General features: G+C 50.9%; 5 protein-coding genes across 5 annotated transcripts, besides 10 other annotated features; all 5 read left to right on the top strand.

The window, feature by feature from the left end:
• The first annotated feature begins 34 nt into the window (after nucleotides 1-34).
• Nucleotides 35-65: a microsatellite.
• A 176-nt stretch (nucleotides 66-241) lies between these two features.
• Nucleotides 242-265: a microsatellite.
• Nucleotides 266-293: a microsatellite.
• Nucleotides 294-316: a microsatellite.
• A 492-nt stretch (nucleotides 317-808) lies between these two features.
• Nucleotides 809-900: a microsatellite.
• A 218-nt stretch (nucleotides 901-1,118) lies between these two features.
• Nucleotides 1,119-2,771, top strand: TraAM80_03799 (uncharacterized protein; the record flags this gene model as incomplete). The annotated part of the gene is made up of 1 exon (XM_029380751.1): nucleotides 1,119-2,771. One exon carries the CDS (start codon nucleotides 1,119-1,121, stop codon nucleotides 2,769-2,771), a length of 1,653 nt encoding a protein of 550 aa, XP_029239487.1.
• An 823-nt stretch (nucleotides 2,772-3,594) lies between these two features.
• TraAM80_03800 (uncharacterized protein) lies at nucleotides 3,595-5,796 on the top strand (the record flags this gene model as incomplete). The annotated part of the gene is made up of 1 exon (XM_029380752.1): nucleotides 3,595-5,796. The coding sequence occupies one exon, from the start codon at nucleotides 3,595-3,597 to the stop codon at nucleotides 5,794-5,796; it is 2,202 nt and encodes a 733-aa protein (XP_029239488.1).
• Nucleotides 5,797-6,256: 460 nt separating this feature from the next.
• Nucleotides 6,257-6,280: a microsatellite.
• A 42-nt stretch (nucleotides 6,281-6,322) lies between these two features.
• Nucleotides 6,323-6,365: a microsatellite.
• Nucleotides 6,366-6,473: 108 nt separating this feature from the next.
• On the top strand, nucleotides 6,474-7,520 carry TraAM80_03801 (asparagine synthetase A; the record flags this gene model as incomplete). Its single annotated transcript, XM_029380753.1, has 1 exon — nucleotides 6,474-7,520. The coding sequence occupies one exon, from the start codon at nucleotides 6,474-6,476 to the stop codon at nucleotides 7,518-7,520; it is 1,047 nt and encodes a 348-aa protein (XP_029239489.1).
• Nucleotides 7,521-7,530: 10 nt separating this feature from the next.
• Nucleotides 7,531-7,626: a microsatellite.
• Nucleotides 7,627-8,775: 1,149 nt separating this feature from the next.
• On the top strand, nucleotides 8,776-9,273 carry TraAM80_03802 (glutathione peroxidase-type tryparedoxin peroxidase; the record flags this gene model as incomplete). The annotated part of the gene is made up of 1 exon (XM_029380754.1): nucleotides 8,776-9,273. The coding sequence occupies one exon, from the start codon at nucleotides 8,776-8,778 to the stop codon at nucleotides 9,271-9,273; it is 498 nt and encodes a 165-aa protein (XP_029239490.1).
• An 89-nt stretch (nucleotides 9,274-9,362) lies between these two features.
• Nucleotides 9,363-9,392: a microsatellite.
• Nucleotides 9,393-9,734: 342 nt separating this feature from the next.
• On the top strand, nucleotides 9,735-10,235 carry TraAM80_03803 (glutathione peroxidase-type tryparedoxin peroxidase; the record flags this gene model as incomplete). Its single annotated transcript, XM_029380755.1, has 1 exon — nucleotides 9,735-10,235. The coding sequence occupies one exon, from the start codon at nucleotides 9,735-9,737 to the stop codon at nucleotides 10,233-10,235; it is 501 nt and encodes a 166-aa protein (XP_029239491.1).
• Nucleotides 10,236-10,277: 42 nt separating this feature from the next.
• Nucleotides 10,278-10,364: a microsatellite.
• Nucleotides 10,365-10,395: the final 31 nt, after the last annotated feature.

Consider the following 10,395-nt stretch of genomic DNA (forward strand, 5'->3'; position numbering starts at 1 on the left):
TGTGAATTGCTATTTCATGCTCAGTTGTCTCTGATTTTTTTTGTTTTTGTTTTTCGTATTGTATTCTTTATTCTGAGTGAGAGCGGTGTTTATGCTCCGTTTTTTTGCCATAACATGTGTAGTAGTTGTTGGGGTTGTGGGTGGTGGGGTAGATAGCGGGCGGAAGGGGGGTTTGGGAAGAGTGTCTAGCACGCTGCACGAGTTTGTATTAGCGGCCGCATAGAAGGCTCTCTTTATAAGGGTTTGTTTGTTTGCTTGCTTGTGTTATATATATATATATATCATTTATTTATTTTTAATTGTTTTTTGATATGTTGTGATGCTTTCATCTGCGTGCTTTTTATTTTCTCAGGCCCTTCTTACTGGCAGCATGAGCCATGTGACTGCTCTTCCTTCCTGCGATGGAGGAAGTTTGCCTTGGCTGCAAAGTTGACACGATGAGGGCGACAACAGTCGCTGTGGGGGAAAATAACGTCAGGCCTTGAATGGCCTCACCGCAGAGGCTGTTTTTTTTTATTTTCTTTTTGAATTGTTACTTTTTCTCCTCCCTGTATGTCTTTCCCCTCTCACTCTTCTACGTTCTCTTACCGGGAAAAACATACAGGCATACACGCACACATACACACATGTATACCTTTTCCGTTCTTTTTTTTTCTTTTTGAATTAGTGGGGTGCTGGAGGCCTTTCCCCATCAGGTGCACCCCCTTACTCTTTGATCTTCTTCATCCCTGTCAAATTGTCCCGCGGATCATCCGTTTTCCCGCTCAGATGGTCGCTTAAGCATTTTTATAGGTCAAAAAAGGGGGTATTTTTTGTATTGTTGTCCGTTTTTTTTTTTTTACTGTCGTCTTTTTTTCCTTGTGTCTTTTTTCTGTCTTTTGTCTCGTGTTTTTTTGTTTTGATACGTGCATTTTTCCATTGTTTACTTGTGTGTGTGCTCGTGGTTTAAACTCTGTTTTTCCGTGTTGTGGGCACTCCGCCAAACGTCCTCCTCTTCGTCTTCGTTGGATTCTCTTGTCTCCGTGTCCCCGTTGTTGGCTGCCTTCAGCATTTGCCTTTTTTTTTGTTTTGCGTTTTGGTTCACCGCGGCCCCAGCACGGAGGGCGTCTGCGGCGGAGATGCCAAGAGAGAAGAAGCAGAAGCCTGCCGTCGTTTGCCACGACGGCAGCGACGCGGAGGTGAGTGATGCGGAGGTGCAGCAGCTGCTTCAGAGCGGGGCATGGAAGGCGCTGACGCAAGAGGGGACAGGGCGGACTTATTACTACCACGCGGAGACGAAGAAGACGTGCTGGGACTTGAAAAAGGAGCTTCTAAAGCAGCGCCGGGCGCAAGCCAAAGAGAAGGCCGCGGCGGCAACAACTGCGCAGGAGAAGGAATCGATGGCAACCGAAAAAGAGGAACAGGGGCAGACCGAAGCGAGTGACGCGGGGCACGCGGAAGCTGAACGCAGTGCTGCGGCAGCTCCTACTGGGCCAGGCGTGGCCGCAGGAAATCAGCATGTGACATTGCCGAAGACGACGCCCCCGACGTCTCCCACGGAGGACGCGTCCATAAGCGGCAATGTCAATAAGAGGAGGAATGATCTTACCAGCGGCAGGGACGACAACAACCACCCAACACTTTTGCCCTTTGGTGAGAAGGGAAGGGAACTCATGCAGATGGATACGTATAAGGACCCACTGCAGCGTCTCATGGATGAGACGAACTCGCTGGAACGACTCATGGTGTCCTCTGGCACTTCCCAGGCGATGGCATTGGAGTTCCAACGCTCCTACGAGGCGTTGACTCGTACCAACAGGGCCCTCACCACGCAGATGGTGAAGATGAAGCAGGAGTACGGGGCAATGGAAATGGCACTGCGAGAGGCAAATATTAAGCTGTACGAAAAGGATCTGGCGCTGCGTGAACTGCAGTGCCGGACGAGAGCGGTAGACAAGGAGGATGAGGCAGAGCGAACACTCATCTTCCTTCGTGAACAGAATCAAGAGTTGATTCGACAGGTGGGTGAACTCACAGTGGTTCTCTCACGTGGGTTTAACGAGTTGGCGTATCAGCAGGCCTTAACCTCCGGCCCGGGGGCACTCAACCCGGAACAACTGGCTTCCAGCCCTCTGCAACTGAACCAGAATGGCTCTCTTGGAACGATGCTAGACCGCGTTCTCACCAATCCGGTGACGCACAAGCTCCTTTGTCTTGCATGCACGGAGGAACTTGAAAAGTTGCGTCTCAGTTTGCTATCGGATGAGGAAAGGACAACAACATCACTAGCCACAGTTAGGCATCATTCTACGACTGGCACTGGTGGCGACCACTATCATCACGCGCGTTACGTCCCTGCCGACTCAGCTGCCTTGCCATTTAATCACCTTGGTCACCCAGAAGAAGTGACACAGGCGGGAAAGGGCAGCGGCTGTGCTGGTGGGGGCAGTGGCCCATTCCAACCACCACAGGAAACACAAAGAAGGCCTCAATACGGGCCACAAGTTGCCGTAGGTGCCAAGCAGCTGTCATTATCGCCGCGACAGAATAGTGCCGCGTCGCACCCTCACTCGGGCAGTGACGGCGGGCTGCAGTCGTATCCGTATCGGCAGCAGCTCCCTGGAAGCGCGTACAGCTGGAAGCGCTGGACAGCGCAAGCCGATGACGGGAGAAGCAGCACATACGGTGACCACATTCCCAAAGTCTCCATGAGCCGTCGATCTGAGTCGCAGAATTTAGCGGTCAGTCCCACGCCTATTTTTGGCGGATTTCGCATTCGCCCTTCGTATTGAGTTTTTTTTTTTTTGTTGCTTCTACAAATTTTTGCGACTCCTGCAAAGACGACGGGGGATTGTTTAAAATCAGCGCGGGACGAGATAAGAAGGAGAATGGGCGAGAAGGAACTGCTGCCTATTTTGGGGCTTTCTTCGGCTTCGCCGCGCTGGAGGGAGAAACTTATTGTGCCCAGCTGATGGGCGAGGCTGGCGGGATGCCACGGCTGCGTCCCGCGGCAGCGGTTTAGTCTGTAGCGGCAACCAACAAACACGAGTGAAGGCCCGTATGTGGCGGGGCATATGCAGGAGGCAAAGCGAGCACGGTATTATTCTTACTGTGATTATTATCATTTTTGAGTCTTCCGTGCAACTATCGATTTTCAACGCTGAATTTTTGTACTGTTATTGTTTTTTGCCATTTTATGCCTATTCAGGCATGACGCCGTGCATGTGGTTATTATTGTGTTACGGCGGTTTCTTCACCACATGCTCTTTTTGAAGCCATGTTGGCGGGAAACGACCCCCCCCCCACCTTTTTTTTTTGCTGCCAAAACTGGGTTTCATCATCGCCATTGCCTCTTTGGTTGTATTTTCTCGTTTGTTTTTCCGTTCACACACGGCGGTGCACATGAGACTCCACCGTCTGCTGCTCTCTTTTTTTTTACTGTTTCTGCGTGCGCGTATGCGACTATCTTCGATTTTTTTTTTTTGTAGGACCAACAAAGGAGGGGGCGAAAAAGAAGACGATATACACATTTTCCTGTGCTTGTTTCGGCATCTCCCACGGCAACAACATCGATAGGCGTGTGTGGCGCGGCACAGCGGGGCACACAAGACGGCGATGGAGTCCGTATTCAGGCAGCAACAGCAACCATCGCATCAGGAGCAGGGGGCGGGGGCCACCCCTGTGGCTACTACGCGAAGACGGGGGAGGGGGACATTCAACCAGCCACTGCGGGCGGATCAGCCTTCCGCTAACAACACCAAGCTGACTGCAGTTAACGACAACGCGTCTGTCCTGACGGCTGTCACAACAACTGTTCTGCCGGCTAGCAACCCTCCGCCAGTCTCACGAGTGCCGGAGGAGGACCTTGCGGCGGAGTATGGCGGGCATAAGCGTGATATTCCGCTAAATATTCGCGAGAATTTCGGTGTATGCGAAACCGAGCATGAGGCGGACACCGTTCGACAGCTGCTTTTCCGTGGTGAGAAGCGGCGCCGCTACTGCATCATTGTTGGTGAACTGCAGAACTCTGCCCGTCCCATCACGCTTAAGCTGTTCGGCCACAAGGGACCAAAACCTTTTAAGTTGCAGAATAAACTTATTCGGTTGGTGAACATCAGCGTTGGCAGGCCACGTCCTCCGCGACCGGTGATTGAAGGGGTAGAAGGAGGAGAAGGAGAAGGAGAAGGAGAAGGAGAGGATGCGAGGGAGGACAACAGCGACGCCGATGAGTTAAAGCGCGGGGGGTCCGACGAACTCGACATGGCGTGTTATGCCGGTCATGAGAGCGTCCAAGACGAACCTGAGCCGACCCACGATGTGTATGAAGAACCAACTCAGCACAGCGATAAGGAACAGGAACGCCACGGAGACGAGGAACAGCAACGACAACCGCGACTGGAGGGAAAGGAAGATGCTTCTCGAGAAGATTATGACACGAGGGTGAGGTATACGTCGCAGAACTACGAGGACGTGGATGTCTACGCGAACGAGGACAATGTTCTCCCATTGATGGTTGAATTGCGGGATTCTGCCACAACCAATATGAGTCAGCCGTCGTCCATGGCGAATAGTCCTGTCCTTACGGTCACACGCTTCGATGGACTTCAAAAGTACTTCTTCGATGAGTTTACGCACCTCCTTAGCTTGGAGGACGTTCGTATGCAGCATGTCTCGATTAACCTCAACCTTGGTGCCGCCTACTGCTGTCTCGCGCGTGAGGGGTCGTACAGCACACCGTTAAAATACGCCACTTTTAGTGAATTTGTACAACGTATGAACGAAGAGTCGATGCAGCTGTATTTTATGAAGGATGCACCAACCTGTGTTTCGCGCGCCGTGGATAGGGAATGTGGGGCACTGCAGTCTGAGGCTGTTTTTTCGCTCGTGAAGATTTGCTTTTTCTCAAATGAGCGACAGAGTCGCTCTGTGGCACGAGCCATGTGGGATGCGTACGAAAATCGATTTGTCTTGCTGGATATGGAAAACGCTGGTGTCACGTTTACGTGGACGGTATTCTCTGTGGACGAGACGGGCATCGCCGCCGCGCCGATGGGCCCTTCTCCTCAAGATGTGGGGAACCTGAGCACCGTTGGTGTTGACGGCAACGGCAGTGGCGGTGGCGATGGTGGCGGTGCGGGCACTGGCCCAGACGGCAACGGTGCCATGCGGAAAAAAACCGTAGCGTTTCCGTTTGAACTCGAGTTCCACGTGTACCGCCGCTGGAAGCAGCACACAGAACACCCGGCCGCCCCCATTGCCGAGGCAATTCTTGATAAGTTGTCCCTCGCGGAGCACAATCTTATCCATTATGGCTCAACTATTGGCTACGAAAGCATGGATCTCTCGCACGTGTGCGAGGTCGATGCTGAGTCGGAGGACTTTAACGTGGAGAGCATCATTGTGGAGCACACCTCACGCGTGAAACCGCGGGGGACAGATCTCACAGTGGACAGCACCTCGTCGCTCTGGATCGAGAACTTTGCGGCCGCGCGTGCCCTTAAAAACCGCCTTGCACAGGGAAACATCAGCGCGACCACGGTGCCGCAAGCGGTGCGGGAGCGACCACGGGGACGTGAAGGACGTGGGCCCGCGACACCGCATGTGCCGAAGCAAAAAACCCTGCACCCTGCCTCACGACTGACGTTCTTCCGCGCCCGCAGCAGCACGGTGCATTGGAAGCTGCGGCCCAGCTGCAGCACAGAGGAGAACTTGGCGCCGCTAAGCGAGGCCCTCCACTTTGCGCGGCAGGTGATTAACACGGCGAATGAGATTGAGCGCACTTCGGTGCGTGGTGGCGCCGCCCCAGACGCCATTTGAGGAACCATTAAAACCAGACGGACAAGGGAATCACGCAGGAGGACAAATCAAAAAAAAAAAGGAGCAAAACAAAAACGGGAACAACACGGATATGGGAAAGAAGGAATGAAAACAAAGGGGAAAGGGGCGACCGGTGTGAAGGACGCACTCAGGAGTTGAACGTTTTTTTTTTAATTGCCACCTTCTCCCCTTATCGGTGCCTCCGATATGTTTTACGACGTCATGCTTTCTTTTTCCTCGGTAATTTTGTTTTGTTTCTGTCCAGCGTGGTCGTGGAGGGATGGGCAGCTGCTGGCGCATGTGCCGCGCCGTCTTAGTTGCCGTTTCATACTTCATGCATTTCAGCTGGAGTCTGTTGACTTTTGAAACTTTTTTTTTTCTTGGTCTCGTTCTGCGTTTTTTTTTCTTTTTTGCGAGAAGTGGTCGTGCGCATCACCTTTTTTTTAAAAAAAAATTTCTTTGTGTGCGTGTGTGTGTGTGTGTGCTCTTTTGCTGGGCTAAATCAAGCTATCAGTAAGCCAAACAGGAGAGAGAGAGAGAGAGAGAGAAAGAGTGAGAGAGAGAGAGAGGACTACGTGATAAAGGCCCTTCCAGTTACCCTCACTAGTGGAAACGCAAAACTTAACAAGAACAGAGACAATAATAAAATAATAATACAAAAGAAAAGGACGAGGGACATGTCATCTGAGGATCCTGCGGCCTTCATTCAACTGCAATTGCAGATTGCGACGATAAAGCAGGTCTTCAGCGATGCGCTCGCCAAGGAGCTGAACCTCGTTGAGGTTCAAGCCCCAATTCTCTCGCGGGTTGGTGATGGGACGCAGGATAACCTCTGCGGCCATGAGAAGGCAGTGCAAGTGCGTATAAAGAATATTCCGGACGCCATGTTTGAGGTGGTTCACTCCCTTGCAAAGTGGAAGCGACAGACACTTGGGGAACACAAATTTCCCATTGGCCAAGGAATTTACGTTCACATGAAGGCTCTTCGCGTGGAAGACGACCTAGACAATGCGCACTCCGTCTTTGTGGATCAGTGGGACTGGGAATTGGTCATGCCGCCGCAGGAGCGTAACTTGACATTTTTAAGGAACACTGTTCGGCGCGTGTACGCGGCGATGCGCCAGGCGGAAGAAGTTATCTGCGCCAAGTTCAACTTGACTTCGGTGCTCCCGGCCAGCATTCAATTTTTTCATGCGGAACAGCTGCTGAGGATGTACCCAGATATGAGCCCGAAGGAGCGTGAGCGCGCCATTGTGAAGCAACACGGTGCCGTATTTCTTATTGGCATTGGTGGCAGACTAAGCAGTGGCGAGTGTCACGATATGCGTGCGCCGGACTACGATGACTGGTCTTCCCCCGTTGATGCGAATGACAGCGGCTTTCCTTCCGGCCACCCAACAGTGAATTCCTTGGAGTCGCTGCAGGGGCTGAATGGTGATATTCTTGTGTACAACCCTGTGCTTGATGACGTGCTGGAGCTGAGCAGCATGGGGATTCGCGTGGACGCGGAAGCGCTTAAACATCAGCTCGCCCTCTTGTCGAATGAGGAACGCCTGCAGTACGATTGGCACAAACGGTTGCTGGCCGGTGAGTTTCCGCAGACCATTGGAGGTGGTATTGGTCAGAGTCGTCTGGTAATGCTACTCCTCCAGAAGAAACACATTGGGGAGGTGCAGTGCAGCGTTTGGCCGAAGGACGTAAAACTTAATAACTCTATTCTGTAAAAAATATGGGTTTGTTTTTGTTTGTTTGTTTGTTTGTTTGTTTGCTTTTTTTTTCGTTTTATTTTTGTTGTTGTTGTTTGTTTTTAGTTTTTTTTTTTTTTTTTTTGTGCATTTATATACGGACCGGTAATGACTTGTGTTTTTGGATTTCACGTCTCATGTTGCGCATTTTTCGCCACCGAATGCGCGACAATATGGAGGCAGCGGAATTGAACGAAAAGAATAGAGCATGCATCTAACAACTGGGAAATTTTGCGAAAGTTGTGTAAGGCAAAGCCGCCCTCCGTGGTTGATGTTATGCAATGGATTGCACTTGTTTTGTACATATTTGTGTGTTTCCTCATTATTTTGTGTTTGCTTGTTCGCTTCAGAGGTTACTTTCACAAGGTGAGGTGCATCATGCTTTCCACTGCCTGAATTATCGTACTGTACAGGCAACTGACATTCAACTGGCGATGCTGAAGGGATCCTTCACGAAGGGCAGACAATAAATAGGTGGAAGCAGCACAGGCCTCTTCGCCTGACGCTTCTGGGGCGGGGTCATCTTCGAAGGAAAAAGACAAAAGACAAAGGGGGTAAAAATAGTCAAGCAGGCAAAGATGGCTGCAGGGTTTCCCACTCCTCTACATCTCACTCCGGAAGGAGAGGGGTGGAATCGCATTGTTGCGAATGCCCCTCCGCGGTTTTGTTGGGGCGTGATGGTATGAAAGACCCCTTCGTGCTGTGCCCACCGCTTCAGTTGGACCACGAAAAACAGGAAGACTCGGGCTTCCCCTTCCGTGAAGAGTACGCCAAGTTCGGCGACGGCGACGACGGCGCCAATACCAAGGAGGTAGCCGAAGCACTTCTTGGTATTATTATTGTTTTCGGTGGGGGAGGACTGGGCATCAGCTCGCCGGATCCTGCGTGAAATCACAAGGCAATCGGAAGCCTGTAGTTGCCATTCCACGACGACTTCTCGGTGGGGCGTCAGGATGATTTGGCATGACACATTGTTTGTTCTCTCGTATGGCTCGATGCCAGTGGTTTGAGATCCCGCTCCCACTGCGCATCACGAAATGGGAACGTAAGGAGGCACGATTACGTCAGTTTTGTTGTTGCGTGTGTAAATTTCTGCGCCGATTTTCGATGGCAACGAGGTCTGTCGTTGATCTGCGGTCAAAACAGTGTGGCTGTTTTTTTATTTTATTACTCTCCCTTCCTGTACGCTTGTCGTCGGTGGTACTGCTCAACAAGGCCACATTAAGTTACATCAATGACGAGCATCTACGACTTTCGGGTGAATGGGGCCGATGGCAAGCCATACGACCTCTTGCAGCACAAGGGGTACCCGCTACTGATCTACAATGTGGCCAGTAAGTGCGGCTACGCGAAGGACGGCTACGAGACGGCGACGACGCTCTACAACAAGTACAAGGGCCAGGGCTTTACAGTGTTGGCGTTTCCGTGCAATCAATTTGGCGGGCAGGAGCCGGGGACGGCGCAGGAGGTGAAGGAGTTTGTTTGCACACGCTTTAAGGCGGAGTTCCCCATCATGGCGAAGATTGACGTGAATGGTGACAAGGTCCATCCGCTGTATGAGTTTATGAAGGAGGTGAAACCTGGTATCTTGGGCACCAAGGCCATCAAGTGGAACTTCACCTCGTTCCTCATTGATAAGAATGGTGTGCCCGTGGTGCGGTTTTCGCCCGGTGCGTCGGTGGATCAAATTGAGAAGGAACTTGTGCCACTGCTTCAAGTTGTGCGTCTGTGAATCAAATTGAGAAGGAACTTTTGCAACTGCTTCAGGCTAGCAACTGAATGGTCATTACGTGAGGGTAAGTCTTGGGGATTTTTTCCTCGTTTTTTTATTTTGATTTGTTTTGTTTGTTTGACTGGGTAGTGGAAAAAAAATTCACCCGGGCAGATGTTATTGCTGATATCTGTGCTACTGCTCCTCTATCTCTTTTAACATCCATCAGGAGGAATTGATGGGATGATTTTTGTAAAACTCTTCTTAATTAACGAATGGACATGCGGAGAGCCCGCGTTCATTGGACTGACCGTGACGAGTGGACGCACACGTTTTTTTTTTTTTTGATCTTTGTTTCTGATTCTCTGCGTGGGGATGAACGGCATTATTTTCGCTTGTCTTCGCCATTGCATCCTTCCCACGTTTTGCCGTGGCGTGCAGTAACTTAATACATGTTTTGTTTTACTAAATTCCGCAGGACAATGAGTGTGAAAACCATCTACAACTTTCGGGTGAATGGGGCCGATGGCAAGCCGTACGACCTCTTGCAGCACAAGGGGCACCCGCTGATGATCTACAATGTGGCCAGTAAGTGCGGCTACACGAAGGGCGGCTACGAGACGGCGACGACGCTCTACAACAAGTACAAGGGCCAGGGCTTTACAGTGTTGGCGTTTCCGTGCAATCAATTTGGCGGGCAGGAGCCGGGGACGGCGCAGGAGGTGAAGGAGTTTGTTTGCACACGCTTTAAGGCGGAGTTCCCCATCATGGCGAAGATTGACGTGAATGGTGGCAAGGCCCATCCGCTGTATGAGTTTATGAAGGAGGTGAAACCTGGTATCTTTGGCACCAAGGCCATCAAGTGGAACTTCACCTCGTTCCTCATTGATAAGAATGGTGTGCCCGTGGTGCGGTTTTCACCCGGTGCGTCGGTGGATCAAATTGAGAAGGAACTTGTGCCACTTCTTCAGGCCAGCAGCTGAATAGCCATTACGTGAGGGCACGTCTTGGGGATTTTTTCCCCGTTTTTTTTTTGATGTTTTCCGTTTTTCTTTTTCTTTTTTTTTCTTTTTTTTCTTACTTATTTATTTAATTTGTTTTGTTTTTTGTTTCTAGTTGTTGTACTATTTGTTGTTGTTGTTC

Source organism: Trypanosoma rangeli, assembly GCF_003719475.1.
Source record: "Trypanosoma rangeli strain AM80 chromosome Unknown Tra_15.4_contig_00103, whole genome shotgun sequence".
In the NCBI taxonomy this organism is placed as follows: Eukaryota; Euglenozoa; class Kinetoplastea; order Trypanosomatida; family Trypanosomatidae; genus Trypanosoma; species Trypanosoma rangeli.